Source organism: Heteronotia binoei, chromosome 6 (assembly GCF_032191835.1).
Source record: "Heteronotia binoei isolate CCM8104 ecotype False Entrance Well chromosome 6, APGP_CSIRO_Hbin_v1, whole genome shotgun sequence".
In the NCBI taxonomy this organism is placed as follows: Eukaryota; Metazoa; Chordata; class Lepidosauria; order Squamata; family Gekkonidae; genus Heteronotia; species Heteronotia binoei.
The window spans coordinates 92026468-92046828 of record NC_083228.1 but is presented as its reverse complement, the minus strand read 5'-3'; the positions used below and the strand labels follow the sequence as shown (position 1 = coordinate 92046828).

Genomic DNA, 20361 nt, shown 5'->3' with positions numbered 1-20361 from the left:
AGCCCTACCAAACAATGGGCACATCCACAAACCTATTGCCCTTTCACCACACCCCCTCCAGCCTAGAAATAGCAGCTCTCCAGCAGCCCTGGCCTCACTCAATGCACAGCAGCCAAGAAGGTCAGAGCGCCTGCTCCGGCTGCAACGCCACTGAGGATGTTCTCCACAGCTGAGAACGAAACGTCTGGAAGAAAAACTTTCTCCAGTAGAACACGGCACTTGAACCCGAAAGATTCTACAAACCCTAATACTGTATAATTGTTTGCAATGTAGCAAAAAATTACCTGTGTTAACATGAATGAGTTGCAAAGCAGCTTCCCCTCTGTGGAATGTTGAAGCCACCTCTGCATCTGAGAACTGGCCTTAAACTACCTCAAGAACATGGCTGTCCAATGTTTTATTGAAATCCAGGGAGGAGGTGCCATAACTTTGTTCCATTGCCCAACTGTTCTTGCTTTGTTTCAGCTTGAACTTTAGTCCTTCTCTCTGTATCGGCCAACTAACGTTGGATTGTACCAGGAAAACAAAGAAAAGAAAGTTTAACTATAGGAAGTAAACTAATTCAGAAAAATGGTAGGCATAAGGAGAAAATGAGTAGGGAGAGAGAAGCAGAAAAATTAACGTCCATAGGAGGGAAATTAGGCCTATATGGTAGGCTAGCAGTTTGAATTTAAAGAGGGGGCTCTGGATCTATAAATATTAAAACTTCTAAATTAAACTGTTCACTCTATTGTGGTATTTAAGGTATCACAATTATTTTATCCCTCTTTTTCTGTGAAGCTTAGAACTTCATACACAGCTCTTACTTCCCTCATTATCCTCACAGTAACCCTCTGAAGTAGTTAAGTTGAGTGCTTTGCTTAAGGTCATCAGCTGAAGATCATGGCAGAATGGAATTTTGAACCTGTTTTCTCCCCATTCCTGGACTGGCACACTTCACACACAACATTGCTTGCATACGATCTTCTAGGATTACTGTTTACTAGTTCTTCAGTTTGTTCTCTCCCTTTTTTAGTTTAAATGTTTTATTCATTCTCATACACTTTTATGATACTGCTTTTCCTTTAAAGTCTATTCTTGTAAGCAAAATACTTTGATTTCTTTAATTTTCATTTACTATTAATTTCAAAGTTTTATAATCCCTCCTTTGCAAAGGTTTTAATCAGGACTGTGTACTGAGATAGCAGTCTCTTTATGTCTTTCAGGACCTTTTGTCTAGTAGATTGGAATTAAAGAAATGTGGAAAGTGTCCTTTACTCTGTTCCTCTCCCTGTCTGTTGTTCTCTTGTGCTCCATTTTTTTGTCCTTGTTCATTTCATAGTGGTATGTGTGTGTGTTTGGGACTGACACTTTAATTACAACTACAGCCTTAAAAGGCAGTCTCATTTAATAAAGTTTCTGTATTGTATTATGTGTGGCTTAGATTTTTTTGTGTTCATTTCTGACCTGGCAAGTTCTCAGATGATTGAGTCTTAATTTGTTTTCTCCATTAGGACCATGTGGTTATGATATTTAAAATCTACGATGCCTCCTGCCATGGCAGATACCCTGGACATCTGGGCAGTAGACTCACAGATAGCAGCTGATGGCTCAATATCTGTGGACTGCCTCCTGCCCACTGGAATCTATATCAGTCTAGATGTCCCTCGTGATGCCACCATTTCTCATATAAAGCAGGTAAAGTTGGCTGCCTTTTAAGTTATCATTGTTGATTTGTCATCAAATTCTTCTTGCTAGCCATATGGGTTTTGGACCATGCAGTCCTAGTACAACTTCAGTCATAACTAAGGACCTTGTACATTAAGATTAGATTCCTATATAATATTTGCATCTGTGGAAGCTGTATCCAGAGAATATCATCCCATTGTTGTGGCTGCTTCCATAAAAGTGCACAAACACTTTAGAGTATCTTCATTGTTTTGATTGTATGCCATAGCAGATATGCATTATGGTGATAGAACTGAAATGTGTCACATCATGTTTAAGAAAAACTCATAAGAAGAGCCTTGCTGAATCAGACCAGTGGTCTATCTAGTCTAGCAACCTGTGTCACACAATGGCCAGCCAATTCCTCTGGACAATCAACAACAGGCCATAGAGTCCAAGATCTTCCCCTGATGTTGTATCCTGGCTCTGGGATTCAGAAGTTTAGATTCTCTGAATGTGGAGGTTCCCTTTAATCACCATAGCTAGTAGCCATTTATAGACTTATCCTCCAGGAATCTATCTAATCCGTCTTTAAAGCTGTTTATTCCTATGGCCATAATTATGTCCTTTGGCAGTGAATTCTACATTTTAATCACTCTTCATGTAAAGTAGTATTTTCTTCTGTTCATCCTGAACCTACTATTCATTTCATTGCATGCCCTCAGCTTCTAGTATTTTTATTTTATTTATTTATTTATATTTTATTTATATCCCGCCCTCCCCGCCAAGGCAGGCAGGCTTTTGGGAGAAGGAGAAAAAATTATCTTTGTAAACTCTGTCCAACCCATGCACAATTTTATAAACCTCTATCATGTCCTCATACATACCACAAGTTAGGAAAGGCACAAACAGGCATAAGAAAAGGCCTGTGTGGTTAACAAACAAAGTAATGGAAGCTGTAAAAGGTAAGAAGGACTCCTTTAAGCGGTGGAAAACCAGTCCAAGTGAGATTAGTAAAAGGCTGTGGCAAATCAAACAGGCTGTGGCAAATCAAATGCAAGACTGTGATCAGGCAGGCAAAAAGGGACTATGAGGAGCATATTGCAAAAAACATAAAGACCAACAATAAAAATTTCTTCAAATATATTAGAAGTAGGAAACCAGCCAGGGAGCCAGTGGGGCCTTTGGATGACCATGGGGTAAAAGGATTACTGAAGGAGGATAGGGAAATGGCTGAGAAGCTGAATGCATTTTTTGCCTCCGTCTTCACTGTGGAAGATGAGAACTTTTTGCCCGCCCCATAACCACTAATTTTGGAAGGGGTGTTGAAAGACCTGAGTCAGATTGAGGTGACAAAAGAGGAGGTCCTACAACTGATAGACAAATTAAAAACTAATAAGTCACCGGGTCCAGATGGCATACATACGAGAGTTCTGAAAGAACTCAAAGTTGAACTTGTGGATCTTCTAACAAAAATCTGTAATCTTTCATTGAAATCTGCCTCCGTTTCTGAGGACTGGAAGGTAGCAAATGTCACCCCCATCTTTAAAAAGGGTTCCAGAGGAGATCCGGGAAATTACAGGCCAGTCAGTCTGACTTCAATACCAGGAAAGTTGGTAGAAAGCATTATCAAGGACAGAATGAGTAGGCACAGTGATGAACACAGGTTATTGAGGAAGACTCAGCATGGGTTCTGTAAGGGAAGATCTTGCCTCACTAACCTGTTACATTTCTTTGAGGGGGTGAACAAACATGTGGGCAAAGGAGACCCAATAGATGTTGTTTACCTTGACTTCCAGAAAGCTTTTGATAAAGTTCCTCATCAAAGGCTCCTTAGAAAGCTTAAGAGTCATGGAGTAAAAGGACAGGTCCTCTTGTGGATCAAAAACTGGCTGAGTAATAGGAAGCAGAGAGTGAGTATAAATGGGCAGTCTTCTCAGTGGAGGACGGTAAGCAGTGGGGTGCCGCAGGGCTCGGTACTGGGTCCCATGCTCTTTAACTTGTTCATAAATGATTTAGAGTTGGGAGTGAGCCGTGAAGTGGCCAAGTTTGCGGATGACACTACATTGTTCAGGGTGGTGAGAACTAGAGAGGATTGTGAGGAACTCCAAAGGGATCTGTTGAGGCTGGGTGAGTGGGCGTCAACGTGGCAGATGCGGTTCAATGTGGCCAAGTGCAAAGTAATGCACATTGGGGCCAAGAATCCCAGCTACAAATACAAGTTGATGGGGTGTGAACTGGCAAAGACTGACCAAGAGAGAGATCTTGGGGTCATGGTAGATAACTCACTGAAAATGTCAAGACAGTGTGCGTTTGCAATAAAAACGGCCAACACCATGCTGAGAATTATTAGGAAGGGAACTGATAACAAATCAGCCAGTATCATAATGCCCCTGTATAAATCGATGGTGCGGTCTCATTTGGAGTACTGTGTGCAGTTCTGGTCGCCGCACCTCAAAAAGGATATTATAGCATTGGCGAAAGTCCAGAAAAGGGCAACTAGAATGATTAAAGGGCTGGAGCACTTTCCCTATGAAGAAAGGCTGAAACGCTTGGGACTCTTTAGCTTGAAGAAACGTCGACTGCAGGGTGACATGATAGAGGTTTACAAGATAATGCATGGGATGGAAAAAGTAGAGAAAGAAGTACTTTTCTCCCTTTCTCACGATACAAGAACTCATGGGCATTCGATGAAATTGCTGAGCAGACAGGTTAAAACGGATAAAAGGAAGTATTTCTTCACCCAAAGGGTGATTAACATGTGGAATTCACTGCCACAGGAGGTGGTGGCGGCCACAAGCATAGCCACCTTCAAGAGGGGTTTAGATAAAAATATGGAGCACAGGTCCATCAGTGGCTATTAGCCACAGGGTGTGTGTGTGTGTATAAATATAAAAAAAAAATTTTTGCCACTGTGTGACACACAGTGTTGTACTGGATGGGCCATTGGCCTGATCTAACATGGCTTCTCTTATGTTCTTATGTTCTCATGAGCTAGGTGCCATAGGGACATATGATACGACAAGGGATCTCTCTGCTGTTTAGTCCCATAGCTATGAACAAATCTGACACCGCCAAATCCAACATAGGCAGATGGCAAAACCACAGCTACTGAGAGCTGTTTGACATAGGAACCCAGAAGTCTCAGTGACCAGCTGGTTCCACCTGGTAGTAACTCCTTTTTCAGGAGTGTCATTGCCAGACCCATATAAAAGCAGACAGACAGAAAGAACATTGGAGAGAGGTCACCTCTCAGGAAAGGTATGAAACCCTAGCACTCCCTTTAACCAGAATATAAGACACTGACAAGGGCACATTTTATTACTGGCTTTTTATTCTAGAATGGTCCTAGAGCACTGAGAACAAGCTTTCTTTCAACCGTAATATTTACTTTTTAAAATAGCTGTATCCGTTTAAATTAGGTGCATGACCTATTTGGAGGCTTGGCTCAGCTGGATTTGATTTAAGCACATTTCTTTAAAATGGCCTCTGGACGGGATTGGAAGGGTAACACTGAAATGTACTGTATATGCTGTATGTAGAGTTGATGGAGATCTTACTGTCCAGTGAGTGGATTTTATTTTTTAAAAAGGTATTCCACTTCCATAGTCTTTGCTTCTTTGCAGCTCTTATGGAAGCAAGCACACAACTACCCTCTGTTCCATCTTCTTATGGAGATAGACTCCTATATGTTTTCCTGTGTGAATCAAACAGCAGTACGTGAGGAACTGGAAGATGAGACACGAAGGCTCTGTGATGTTCGACCATTCCTTCCTGTCCTTCAACTAATTACAAGAAGCTGTGATCCAGGGGACAAATTGGATTCCAAGATAGGTGTCCTCATAGGAAAAGGTAGATATCAATATTCTTGTCTTTGGGAAGAGGCAGCATTAAAAGAGCTTAAAATATAGATGAGTTGAAACAAGACAGTGAATTCTTCCTTGAAAGAAGTTGCAGTTAATTTTTTGTTTTTGACCACCCTTCCTTGATGGGGTCATCCTAAGTATTACTTGCTGTTTGTATTGTATATTTTCATTGCTCCAACTGATGCTTTGAAAATGTGCAAACTGAAATAGTTTAATATTAATAAAGATGAAGAAGGTATTCAAATCAATTTGTTGTCTTACTAACTTATCATTGTCATAGCATTTCCCATTTAGAGTTCATTAAGCATGGATGAAGCAGGGCCATTTCCAGGTTTTGGAAATGAAAGTTATGAAGATTATTTTGATTCATTGTAGAAGTGTATTAAAGGACCACTACTGTTTGTCAACATGTAACACAGAAAGAGGATTTTCTATATCCTTTGTAGGAATAGGGAGTGTAATTTTCCTTCACAAGAGAATGTGTTTTTAATTTATTTTAATTTATTTTATTTAAAAAAGGTTTTGACTGACTCTCAGCATGCTGCTCCTAAGCCAGTTTACAAAATAAAAACACATTGTGAATTACATTTGTGCAACAAACAATAGCATAATCATAAATAGCAATTTAAAATATAATCTAAAATTCCCAGTAAAATTCAAAATAATAATAATATTTGGAAGTGGCAAATCAATAACTTTACCAAGAAATCAGGTTTAAATCCTAAGCAGATCTACTTGAAAGTAAAAAGAAGATGTCACTGAGTTGTAACCCCATGGTAACTCCATGGGGTATTCCAAGCACCAGATGAGCAGGGTTGGATTGTCATTGCCTTTCTCTGCACAGCATCTCCTGTCTTCCCGAGTAATCTCCCATTCAAGTACTAACTGTGGTTGAGATTCTTAGCTCCTAAGCCTTGACAAGCTTGAGCAAATCAGGATGTTTGAGGCTTACTCCCATGGAAGTGTCTTAGAACTGTAGCCTAACCAAACAATTTTTTTAAAGAAAGAAAAACAGATAGGCAACTCAGTCACCTAGAAAAATTTAGCTTCATGAAGCCTTCAGTATATTTTAAAACAAACTTAAAGCTACAATCACATTGTTGGCAAACCATCTTTAACTACAGCTGTGGGATAAAGTTGTATAATCACCACTTCTCTCACTTTATCTCAGTCACAGAGGTTTCTGGAAAGCAAGTTCACCATGATTCAAGCACATGTTTCCCTATGGGAATCAGTGCCTGGCAATCACGGTGTGCCTCAGAGAGTCTTTGCTGAATGGTGGCTTTTATTGGCACCCATGTATATGGCTTCCTGTAGAGACAGCTGAATAATCCTCTGAGATTGCTATCCCTTGCAATAAGCCATTAATAATGGTAGCTCCTTTCAAGGTGTTACATTTCTGGTGCTCTTGTCTTGCATAATGGTGTATAAAGTATAGCCACCTTCAAGAGGGGTTTAGATAAAAATATGGAGCACAGGTCCATCAGTGGCTATTAGCCACAGTGTGTGTGTATATATAATTTTTTTTGCCACTGTGTGACACAGAGTGTTGGACTGGATGGGCCGTTGGCCTGATCCAACATGGCTTCTCTTATGTTCTTATGTTCTTATGAACTATTGGACCATTACATTAATTTCTCATGCAAGCAAACTGATGTGCAAAATCTTACAAAAAGACTATTACCATATATGGAAAGAGAAATGTGAGATGCCCAGACTGGATTCAGAAAAGGAAGTCCCATTAGAGATCATATTGCAAATTTCGATTAATTACAGGAGCACATGGGAGAATTTCAGAAAAAAAATCAGCTTGTTTTTCATAGCAAAGCTTTTCATTGTGTGAATCATGAAAAGCTCTGGATAGTTTTAAAAGAAATGGGTGTGCCACAACACCTGGTTGTTTAGATGCACAATTTATACTCTGGACAAGAGGCTACTGTTAGGTCAGAATACGGAGAAACCAAATGGTTCTCAGTTGTCAAAGGCATCAAGGATGTATTTTATCTCCCTATCTGTTCAGTCTGTATACAGAACATATAAGGAAAACTGGATTGGATTTTTATGAAGGTGGAGTAAAAACTGGTGGAAGGGACATTGACAGTTTGAAATATTCAGATTATATCACATTGCAGGCAGAAAATACTGAGGGCTATTTGAAATGAGTAAGGCTGAAGGTTAAAGCAGAAAGTGCCAAAGCAGGATTACAACTGCACATCGAGAAGTAATGACTGTGGAGCAATTACACAATTCAAGATTGCCAACAAAGAAAATTAAATTGTTATCAAAATTCTGTTCCTTGGCTCAATCATCAACCAAAAGGAAGACTGAAAGCAAGAAATCAGGAACTTGAGACTGGGAAGGGCAGCCATGAAGGAGCTAGAAAAGATCTTTATGTGTAAGAATGTGTTCCTGGTGGCCAAGATCAAGCTAATTCATGCCATAATATTCCCCATTCCCCACAAAAAGACCAATAAGTAGGTTCTAGATCAAATGAAGCCTGAACCTTCCCTAGAAGCTAAACTGAGGCTATTGGACTTCAGTCACTTTATGAGAAGCCATGACTCACTGTAAAAAAACAGTAATGCTAAGAAGGCAGCAGGAAAGAGAAAGACCCAACATGAGATAGATTGATTCAATAAAGGAAGTCATGACCTGCAGTTTGCAAGATTTCAGCAAGGTTGTTAATGATAGGACATCTTAGAGGTCACAAATTCATAAGCTAGAAGCAACTTGATAGCACATAACACATACAAAGGTGTACTGGAAGTCATCATCGATACATAAAATTGCCATTTGTTGTGGGCAGTGCATGTCCAGCCACAGTTCATGATATCAGAAACCCAAATCTTTTTGTTTTTCTTCATAGTTTTGTGTCTCTTTATGCTGAATATGTAAGATATGCACATTGTCCTTTTAATGAAATGGCAGTGATACATACTGGCAGAACCATGTATAGTATATTCTCCCAGTATGAAAGAGAGAAGCACCAGAAAATGACATGTGACTATGGCACTTGTAACCTTCAATCTCTGATAGTTAATATTATGTGTTTGTGGTATATGAAAACTTTTAAAGACCCACATGAGGTTTCTGATTGTACTCTTTTATACAGTGCATGTCATCTTAACAGGTTTCTTTTTTAAAAAATTGTCATACGCAGTTGGGCATCTTATAGCAGGCAGAAACTTAACTATAGGTCAGTTACTATTGTGGATTTTTAAAGAAGATAAGAAGAAGAAGATATTGGATTTATATCCCGCCCTCCACTTCGAAGAGTCTCAGAGCGGCTCACAATCTCCTTTACCTTCCTCCCCCACAACAAATACCCTGTGAGGTGGGTGGGGCTGGAGAGGGCTCTCACAGCAGCTGCCCTTTCAAGGACAACCTCTGCCAGAGCTATGGCTGACCCAAGGCCATTTCAGCAGGTGCAAGTGGAGGAGTGGGGAATCAAACCCGGTTCTCCCAGATAAGAGTCTGCACACTTAACCACTACACCAAACTGGCTCTCAGAACAGAATGTTTCATTCTTATGTGAATTGACAGATTACTCACTTGCTATTGTATACTGTAATTAAAAATAGTCACTAGTGAGACCAACCCTGTCATCAAAACAATGGATAGTTGTTGGTCTAGGTACAAAGACTACAAGTTTTGTTTAGATTTCAACAGCATACTGAATGTTAACATGTCCATACTGACGCACAGCCTGTCCAACATTCCTAATGCTCTTTGTTTAGGTAGCTGGTTATCCCCTCCCAAATCTAAAAAACCCAGGCTTTAATTCTTCTCACATTTAAGGTACTGGTTCTGATCTTTAGAGCCTTGCATGATTAAGGACCATCATACCTGAGGGAACCACGTCTCCCCATATGTGCCCCTGGAAGCATTGCGATCAGTCTATCAACATCTGGTTCTCTCCAGCCCGAGGGACATCTGTCTAGCCTCAAACAGAGCTAGGGCTTTTTCAGCCCCAGCCCTGGCCTGGTAGAACATGCTCTTGCTTGAGATCAGGGCCCTGTGGGACTTACTACCATTCTACAGGGCCTGTAAGATGGAGCTGTTCCACCAGGCCTTTGGTTGAGGCAAAAGACATCCAATGAAGTCGACCTCCCTCGCTGAACCTCTCCATCATTATTTTGCCCAGATAAGATCTCTGTATCTGATCACTCTAGTTGAAACTGTGTATTGAGGTTATACTGTTGCCTGTTTTTAAACTGTATGACTTAACTGTTTTAAATTGTTTTATATATTTCGTTAATGCATCTGTTATCTGTCTATGATGTGATTCACTCTGAGCACATTCTTGGGGAAAGCGGAATATAAATCTAAATAAAAGAATACATTTATAGCAGGAAAATAAGGCCTCTTAAAATCTCTTTGTAAAAGTTCATTTATGCTATATGACAAAGGGAGACATGTCTTTAAACAAGGTGTCAGCATACATGTTAAGGGCTGCAGGTATATACCCATAGATCATGGTATATATCCACTGAATATTTATAAGTAGATCTTTCCTCTTCATGTGTTGCTGTATTCATTGTAGCAAACACCAGTGTGTAGCAAACACCAATCACTATTAATTTAGCCCTTAATAATGAAGCCATTTGGAATGGTAGACCTGTCTTAGGGAAAGAAAGAACTCTAGAACTTCTTCCCTGTCCTGTATTTTACACAATTCTTTTATTTTAAAGATGTAGGGTGTGATTAAGCTGTACACCCACTATTATCAAATGTTTATAAAATGATCTTTATTGTGTTTTTTTTTTTAAAGACAGAATACAATACAGCCGCTCCCTTGAACTCATATGTAGGATATAATATAGTTTTTGCCAATGAACAGTTTATATGAATTCAGTGTTTTCTTTGTGTCTCTTTATAAAACAGTTGAAATATGCATTAAAGTAGTTGGGCAAAAGCTGCTTTTTTCAGTATCCATGTTAGACATATTCTATGGTTATTTGAAAGTCCAGCTTTATATTTTCTCTGGAAGATATAATTATGATGTCTTGAATATTCCTTGTTTTTATAGAGTACTAGCATGAAACCTGTGCTTTATTTCAGTATTTAACTACCTAATATATAATAGCATATATAATAGTAATATAATAGCAGGAATAAGGCCTGTTGCGAGGGGGAATACAACAGGCTCTAGAAAGGGGCTCTGGGTGACTGTCCCTTCCTTTTCTGTCTTCCCACCATTCACCCAAGTGAAGGCATCCACTCCCCCCAACCTTGGTGTCTTCCCACTCACCCAAGGCAGTTGTTTTTTTGTAGGGGAATTGTTCTGACTTCTGCAGCCTCTATCTAGGAAAAATGCACTCTATCCATGCTCCACTCTTCACATCTCCAGAAATTTCCTAACCTGGAGTTGGCAAGCCTATCGCCTTTCCAATCAACCATCAACCAGCCAACCATAGAAGAAATGCACTCCCCAAATTTTGGGTTTCTAGGTCCAGGGAGTTTGGGCTGGACATTGATGAGTCAGTCAGGACACATGTTCAACCATCTGCAGTATCCATTAACTGATTTTTACCTCAGAACACAGAGCTCCACAACTGACCAATCAGTGAGAAAGGGGAGTGCAAGCAAGCAGCAGCCTGCCAGGCACATAGCGCAGCTTTACCCCTATGCAAAAACACACCTTACCTTTTTTTACCCCCTTAGGGGTGGAATTTCTAAAAATTCCTTCAGAGTGGGTGCTTATGTCATGGAAGGAATACACTCCCTGAATTTTGGGTTTCTAGGTCCCAACCTGGAGTTGGCAACCCTATCGCCTTTCCAGTCAACCATCAACCAGCCAACCATAGAAGAAATGCACTCCCCAAATTTTGGGTTTCTAGGTCCAGGGAGTTTGGACTGGGCATTGATTAGTCAGTCAGGACACTTGTTTGTTATATACAGATACGGAATTTGAATTAATTTAGATAATACTAACTCTGAAAGTAATGTTCATTTTATGTGAGATTACCATTGCTGAATAAACTACCTTATTTTTTATTCAAATTTTTCAGGTCTCCATGAATTTGATGCCCTTCAAGACCCAGAAATAAAAGAATTCCGGGATAAGATGGGACGAATCAGTGAAGAAAAGATGAAGTCACTTATAGGGTTATCTTGGATTGACTGGCTAAAGCACACTTATCCTCCAGAACAAGAACCAGTAATCCCAGAAAACCTCCAAGATAAACTGTATGGTGGCAATCTAGTTGTGGCTGTTCATTTTGATAACTGTCAGGTAGGATTATTAGCCATTGTTAGAAAACATTTCTATACATCCTTCACTATAGTGCTATCACAGAAAGGAGTATGGCCATCCAGGGTTTACTATGGAAAGAACAGAGATCCTTTACCCCTCCTCCTTCTCCTTCAGCAAGGGTCTTAACAGACCACTCTGGTTCTAGAGTGAACCCTGATGTATGACTGAATATGTGGCATGAAAGACCCAGGCAGAGTGAACAAGAGAGAACAGTTATGGAAATGGGGCAGAATTAATACAGTGACTACAACTACATTTGGGAAAACTCACACAGAAAAACTGGCTGGAGAACAACAAATCTCCCTGACGCTACTGCCTTAATTAGTTTCTATTTCTAGTCCAATACCTAAATCCAATAGGTCAGACTCATCCCTGTGGGGTGAGGGATCAGCTCCCTCTAAAAGCAGCCTCACTGGTGCTCAGCATCAGGGAGTGAACACTCTTCCTCTCTGTACAGGGCCTTATATGCTTTTTGTCCAAGTATCTCCTCACTAGTGATTTTTTTTCTGTCTCCCACCACCACCACCACCCAGCCCAATCACGAGGTTTGGAGGGAACCTGAGAACTACAGGCCTCTTGTAAAGTTTACGCAAAGGCCCCCTGGCCTTTGTGAAAGATGGGCTTTCCTAAGACATGCAGGCCAACTGTTCTTTAGCTGCCACTTACTGTCTCCTGCAAATTGCAAAGACCCTTGCTCCAGGCTTCCCTTACTGATGAAATCAGTGGCCTTGTATCTTGCTGGAAAGTATATGCCAGTTTCCTATTTGGGACTCTTGAACGGGGAGCATATCTTAAATTAGGCTTTTCCCACATGGCATAGAGATACCCTTAGAGCTTTAGGCAGGAAGAGGAATAATTACTTTCCTGCATTCAATGAAAGTCTCCATGATGCATGTGGCCCCCATTCAAGAGTCCAAATGCCAAAGCAGTTGCTGTTCAAGTCTAGGAAAGTTGCAGGAGCTAGAAAACCTGTCAAAACAGGGGAAATCATCAAGACCCTGTGCTCTGTAAGCCCACTGTTCATTGCACATGTTGTCTCATAAATATAAGCAAAGTATGTGTTGTTTTTGAAGGTTATCAAATGCAGGAATTTTAGGATGGGTACATGCCACAACTTATTTGTTTGCTTATTTGCCCATGCTCATGTACCTTTTTACCTCACTTGAAATAAATTCCATGCTATCTTTTGACTGTATTTCTGGCTTATTTATCCCTGTTTTTACTGTGATACTGTTGCAGCAATTTAGTCTTTTGATAGGACCAAGAAGAAGGCAAGAATAAGCCTCTTGGACACTGGCATGCAAGTCAAAATGGGTTACAATGCCATTCTCAGCAAAGTCATACTTTATAAGCCTATTGACTTCTGATTAGGATGGCACTGCATATCTGTTCTGAGTGTCTCATTCATCAATGTTCGAGAAACTAAAAAAAATTTTCCTAGCACTTTACAGAAACAGATGTTCCCTAATGCATATAAAACACTTATGAAAAACTGAGTGTGTTTGCCTTTAAAGAAATGAAGGCTTGTTTTTTTGGAATTGGTCCTAAAGAAGGCTTCAGTGTCTGGCAGTAACTTCAGGGAAAGTAGCTGTTTTGAAACAAATGAGTTTTGAAACTAAGAAAATATTGAATTGATTTTGATTGACTTTTTGATTATGGTTATGATTTTCCCTTTGTGGGTCTTGGCCCCATACCAGAGGGCTGTTACATAAATAAGACTCTAGACAAATGTGTGTGTGTGTGTGTGTGTGTGGCTAGACTATGGTTTACATTTGTAAATAATTGCTTTTGAATGTTTACATCTTCCTAGAGTATTTAAAAAATGAAAGCTCTTCATATGCTTTTACAGGAAAGTAAAAGAATGATTTATGAAGAGGATTCAAGCAAGAGAAAATAATAGTTTCATCTCAGTAATGTATTAAATAGTAGTATTGGTACACAGATTCCCTAACTCCATAAGGCACAAGGAAAACATTTGCTCTATTGCAATAAGAATGTTATAACATTTCTCCAAGACAGAAACTACTTTTTTGAACCTGTAAACTGCAATATATCACTTCGTTTAATTGTAATGATAGCTCCCTCCAATATGCTAATACCTGTACTTAGTACATTTTGCATGCTGTGTTGATTTAGTACTCAATGAAGCTTATCCTTCATGTTGACTGTGAAGGATGCTGAACATTAGTGGTTATAAGAGGTTCTAAAATGTGGATCACTCAGTCCAAAGGCTAGTTGGGATGATATGAGCAGTGCCACTGAAGAATCTCATAATCTTTCCTTACAGCTGTGGTACATCAGCAATGCAGGCAAATAGATGCATGTAAAGATTGAGGATTGGGATGCAAATAAATCACTCTTGGATGTGAGGGTGATCTGGCTGTGACATCTGTCACCCCATTGATCACCAGGGTTGATTCGGCTGATGTGACTGGCTAGGCAGGTGTCCCCTACCTCCCTCACCGCTCCATGTGCGTCCCTCCTGAAGCTGCGTGCTCGATGGAGGAGGAAGACCATCTCAGATAGGAGTGTACTGTTCTTTGGTCAAGGGTATACAATAGCTTTGTATAAATAAATCACTCTTAACACTTTATTGTCTCTTGCTTTTTAACAGGATGTATTTAGTTTCCAGGTTTCCCCTAATATAAGTCCTATCAAATTGAATGAACTGGCAATTCGGAAGCGTTTGACTATCCACGGAAGGGAGGATGAAGCGGTTGATCCTTATGACTATGTGCTGCAAGTCAGCGGAAGACTAGAATATGTCTTTGGAGACCATCCATTAATTCAGTTCCAGGTATGCATGCTTTTAAAACAGCTGTAATTCACATTCCCTCACATTTGAAATACTTATTAAGCAGGTTCTCCAACACAGCTTGAAGTAGCTTACAGCTGTTTATAAAATTGTTTCATTTTTGTTTTTGTGAATAAAATTTTGGAAATCCTAAACAGCAGACTAAGATACCATGTGCCATAAAAGCAATTCAGCATAAGTGGTCAGAAAAATGTTCCAGATGTTGCTCCAAGGGCACAAAATTATAGCCTACAAGCTTAATAAAAGTGGTTTGGCATAGGCAATCAAAACAAACATTGTGAGCTTTACAGTGAGGCATAAAAAAGTACAAATGATAACAGAATGGCTGGGAAAGTAGAAAGGCTATATCATGGTAGTTAAAGCTCAGCAGACAAGATCCTAGGAAAACCTCTGGATCTAATGAATGATTAATGGAAAGGGTTTGTAGAGTAGATCTTTCTCACTTTCTATCCTCCTGCAGCTTCCAGTGCCCTTCCCCAGATTTACTCCTGAGGGTTGAGAGCCCTTAGGAACTAAATGAGATGTGGCATGATGGTTTGGAGCTTGCAGGGAAATTAACAGAAATCATCTGCCTTCCTTCATGTTTGAGATCTTCTGTGAATGAAACAAGAGCTTGAACAACATTTCTTCTGATTTCTTCCTCCTGGCTACCTCCCCTCTGTGCTGCATTGTACTCTGTTCCCAGACATCCTTGGATCCTTTGGGCCATTTCTGGACTTACTCTATTCCTAATTAACTGGATCCAGCCCACTGATTCTAAGAACCAGAAGGGATTAACTGGATTTAACACAGTCATAAACGTTTCAGCTTCCCTGGTGGTAATGCTTCTCAGTGTCCACAGAAACAATTCTTAACACTTCAGATATGAATTGTAGTAGTGGAGCTTCTTAAAACCTTGTGCTTATCTGTGTGGCTTTAGAAATCCATGTTGCTTAAGCGCATAAACATCTGAAACATTAAACATGTTCTGTGAGTCATTTTCAGACTTGGAACTTGTATTGCAAATGGAAAAAGCTTACATCAATCTGTATGTAATGGGGCATGGAGGGAAAGGGGAGGTCAGTAATCTGGGTAATTGTATTTTTAAAAAGATCAATCATTCCAGATTCTTTCATTCTGTCTTCATCTGAAGTTCTTTGATTCTGTATGCAATTACCTAAAATATGTTTATATCAAGAATTACATGAATTATTTTCTCATCCCTTCTTAGTATATCCATTGCTGTGTGATGAACAGAAGTCTTCCTCAGTTGACTCTTGTTGAATGTAGCAGCATAAAGAAAATGTGTGAACAGGAAATGATTGCCATAGAAGCTGCGATAAACCGAAAATCATCCAACCTCCCTCTTCCTCTGCCACCTAAAAAATCACGAACAATAGCTGTGAGTGTTTGTTGTCTAAACTTATTTGGTAGAGGTTTTTAATTTAAGTACAGTTAAATCATGTGTACATGGCACAGATTTATCAATTTATACTGACTGTGTCTTCAGGTTAATTTTTATATTGAACTGTGTCTTCAGATTAACTTTTATGTTGCACCTTCAACATTGTTCTTGGGAGAAAGAAAAAAACTAGTTAGGGACACAGTGCAAGCTTATTTAAACAAGCATGACTTCAGTCTTGGAATGTATATATTGGAAAATCTCACATTGTTTCATCCTTTGTCTAACAGTTGACTCAAAGTGTATGGGATATTACCCTCCCTTTCAAGGTGGTGCTGGTTAGTGGGACCAAACTGAACACAGACGAGACAGCTAAAGTAAGTAACCCAGCCAACCTTTGGATATTCTTCCATTAGTCTTTTTGACAATTTTCTTTAGCATTTTAGTATACTGTACTGAATCTAGTTGTTTGAACAGGTAGTTGACTTAAATGAGAATAGTCCTGTTGGTTATTTCAATATGATTAAAAAAGGGAATTCTCTCAGGACACTTATTCTTAGTCATAACCAAGAGCTCTGAAGTGACACTGAATAGTGTTCCTCTTGAAAATGTTTGTGTAGATAGAACTGTTGTAACAAATCTGATATGAGAATGTGCTACCGTAGATTAGCAAACTTAACCAAAATGGACAGATGAAATATTACTAAAAATTTGAGTCACCAGTAGATTAAAAATAAATTCAGATGAATTTTTAATTGATAAAAAACTTGATCTGATCCTACTAGACATTGTGTTCCATATATAGTTTACAAAACATGCTGAATGTAGAAGCAAATGAAGCAGCATTTCCTGTAAGACTGTGTTTTAAACCACATATTTTAATACATTGCACAATTATGTAAAGCCCTTACAAGGCACTTCACCTCTAAAATGCAACAGCATGTTTTTTTTTCCTTATTGTGTTTGGCATGCAATTAAGTGAATGACTTAATTTTCATATAGAGAAGAAATAAATAAATAAATTCATTGTGTTTACCAGCACAGTTTCAAAAAAAAATCCAAGGGCCCTAGAGATCATTCTTTTGAACAAAAGAACCTATTCAAGATTCTACTATGAAATTACATAAATAATTTTCTATGCTGTAGTAGTTTGCATTTAGAAAACTCTAGTATTGTACATAATTAGGATGTGGTGTTGAGTAAAATTGCGTATCTTTTTTGTGTTTTGAATGTTATGTTAAAATATAAATCTCTAGAAGTGTGTAATCCTTTTTTCTCTGAAGAGGAACAACTAATTCTGAATGGAGGGGTAGAAAAAAATCACAGAGCCTTATTCAGAAATGGACAGCCATATGTGCAACAGCTTTTCTATTTACATTTTTCTAATACCAGTTATCCATGCTGTATTGTAAGCTTCTATCTGAACTCCCCCAGCAAAAGTTTGACCAAGCCCTTTTGAATTCAAGAGAACAGTGTTACTTGTAGACAAACCCTATTCCATTGTTTTTTGTTTGTGTTTTTGTTTTTTGTGGGGCTTAGCTATGGTTAACATTTGCAGGATTGTGCCTCCCAGAATTATAAAGCATCTTGTATTTACTGTGTTGTGGGTGATGCTTCTCAACAGACATTCCATAAATTTTATAAACCCATAACTTTATAGGGCCAATAAAAATTAAATCAATTACAATTTATGTGTTTGAGACATACCATTTATACTAAAGCATATGAAAAAAATTCATTTTTGTTCCACTGAAATATATATTCAGTCAGTTTCCCAGTTTCTACAATTTCTGATGAGGTTTACTTCTAAATTGCTCCTCCTTCTGTTTTAGAAATACTAAATTAATGTCCTCAGGGAGGCCCCAAATGAGCAATTGTTTTCCCAGGCTAGATAGTAGAATCTCCTGTGAGAATGAATAAGGACATGGAATGGGTCAAGAGTCAGGACATCCTTTGAATCTATGGAAGAAATTGTCACACTTGAGAAACTAAGCAATTACTGTTTTATGCTCTTTTTTAACCAAACTTTTTGAGAATATCAAGGTGTTAATTATCTGAAAACCTGTAATAATTTCCATGTGCATCTGATACATTTTAAGGCTTAGTGTGGCCTAGTGGGTTGATCCTTTTTTTGGTTCTGTAAACTGAGTAATTTTTTTTAATGTAACAGGCCTTCTAAAGCTCCCCCCCTTTTTTGGGGGGGGGATGCATAGCATGCGTTTTTTTCCTCCAGTTTGGGGGAAATCATGACTTTTTCATTGTGAACAAAAGAAAAAGTGACCAACATTGTGAATGGGTTGACTAAAACCTTCTAAAATGTATCCTATACATTAAAAACAAGTCTATGAGCTGAACTTCACATGCAGAAATATCACAAAACTGTCTGAACTTATGACTTCAGGACATAGGTTAGGGGAATCCGTGTCTGAATGTTCATCCACATGAAAATATTCCAGCACTTAGAATTCTTACTGATGTGCTAGTTTTCTAACAGAGCATTCTGGAGTGATACTGAATAGTGTTCCTTTAGAAAATGTTTGTGTAGATAGAACTGTATCAAAGCTGTTGTAACAATTGCTATTTTGTTGTAACAAAAACTGTTGTTATTATTATTGTCTTCTCGTTATTATTAAACATAAAACTTGCTTTTACCCATATGGTAAAATATATAACTGTTAACAATGTGAAATAACAAAAAAAAAATAGGGGGGAAACTGTCATGGAAATCAGCAAAGAGGACTTGAGGTATGATAGTATTGTCTAGAATCCAAAATGCCATGCTGGGAGCTTCAGAATTGCTCACTTCAACCTTGACCCTCATACTACTATAGAAGCAACTCTTAAGGGACATTTGTAGGAGACAGTGGCAGTTCAGTCTTAGGTCATTGAAGTCAGTGTGTATCAACTGAAGTACCTTTGCTTAGGGCAGCACAGTCTTTGTGGTACAAGAAGCTGAAATGACAACAGAACCATAACAGGAAATTTGAGGAGATGCTAAAATGCTTACTGAGGCTCTTTGAATTTTGACTATTTTTACTTAGATAACATATGTAACATAGGTAATAACAATTAGTTAGTTAGAACCCTAGTGATACATACATATGATAAATACATGATGACGTATAAAATTCTAGTACTGCTGATAAACTTGTTTTAAAGGCATTCCAAAAAGTACAACTGCACGGTATATCTGAGAGAGGATTTCTCCTCTACCACAAGAGTTCTTAATTTTCAAAAGTGTAGTTTCTGCATTTACCCACAGTTGCAAATAAGCTGCAAGGTGTTTAAAATTTAGGTTTTAAATATAATTATAGTTAACTATGGCTCTTACCAGCATCACCTTTCATAACTTCCAGACTTTCCTGCCTAACTCTGAGGAATGAAGCAGCAAAAAGAATTGACTTCCCTTAGCAATTAATACAGATAGTTTATAAATGTTTAATATTCCAGCTCATTTTTGCATATGAGCCCCAACAGGGGACAGCTGTCCAGAGCTGTCATTTTTATCAGGATATGTTTCTAGGTGAACGGTCTTACTCTTGTTTGTTGGTTCTGTGGAATGTACCTGGATACTTCCCTATCATGCTTCTCTTTGCAGGTTCATGTCAGGGCTGGTCTCTTCCATGGAACTGAGCTCCTTTGTAAGCCTATCGTAAGCTCAGAAATATCTGGGAGAAATGACCATGTTTGGAATGAACCCTTGGAATTTGATATCAACGTCTGCGACTTGCCAAGAATGGCTAGGCTGTGCTTTGTGGTTTATGCTGTGATGGACAAAATGAAAAATAAAAAGTCTGCCAAGACACTTAATCCTTCCAAATACCAGACTATTAGGAAAGCTGGGAAAGTGGTAATACTTTCATTTCACTGCTTCTTGCATTCCTGTTATTTGTAAGGGGAAATCTGTGTATGTTTACAGATTTTCAATTTTCATACTTAAAAAAAACTTACTCTGAACTGCAAATTGAAAGCTGTAATGGTACAAATTAAACTTCTTTAAAATAGCTGGTTATAAACTGTCCATTTTAGCAGATAAATATTACACTCTCAAGCTTTCTTATGCATTCAGAAAGCATTGTATGCTTCCTCAGTTAACCATACAACAGTCCTGTAAGGGATACATGTTATCATATTGCAGATATGAGAGACTGGAGCAGATGAAGTTCATGACTGAGATGAAATTTGACCAAGACTTCCCATCTCAGAGATCATACTCTTAGCCACTGTCACTCTTTTATGAATAAAAGTGAACTAAAACCATCCATCTTCTTTGTAAGTGGATATTGAGCTTGCAGACCAAATGGGTACAAAGCTTGGTCTGTGGATAGGACAGTACAAGTTTCTACAAATGGGAATAGTTGCAAAGCATGCAGGAAAACTATGGTGTTTTTGTAAC

The 20361-nt window shown here is 38.7% G+C and overlaps 1 protein-coding gene across 2 annotated transcripts in view; it reads left to right on the top strand.

Moving 5' to 3' along the window:
- Positions 1–20361, top strand: part of PIK3CB (phosphatidylinositol-4,5-bisphosphate 3-kinase catalytic subunit beta) — a 120449-nt gene that overhangs the window by 52537 nt on the left and 47551 nt on the right. For both annotated transcript variants that reach the window (XM_060242167.1, XM_060242166.1), the window contains exons 4-10: positions 1494–1677; positions 5274–5499; positions 11525–11748; positions 14384–14566; positions 15795–15965; positions 16256–16342; positions 19564–19815. In XM_060242167.1, the coding sequence (XP_060098150.1) occupies positions 1525–1677; positions 5274–5499; positions 11525–11748; positions 14384–14566; positions 15795–15965; positions 16256–16342; positions 19564–19815 (1296 nt within the window). In that variant the 5' untranslated portion in view covers positions 1494–1524. The remainder of the gene's footprint in view (positions 1–1493; positions 1678–5273; positions 5500–11524; positions 11749–14383; positions 14567–15794; positions 15966–16255; positions 16343–19563; positions 19816–20361) is intronic.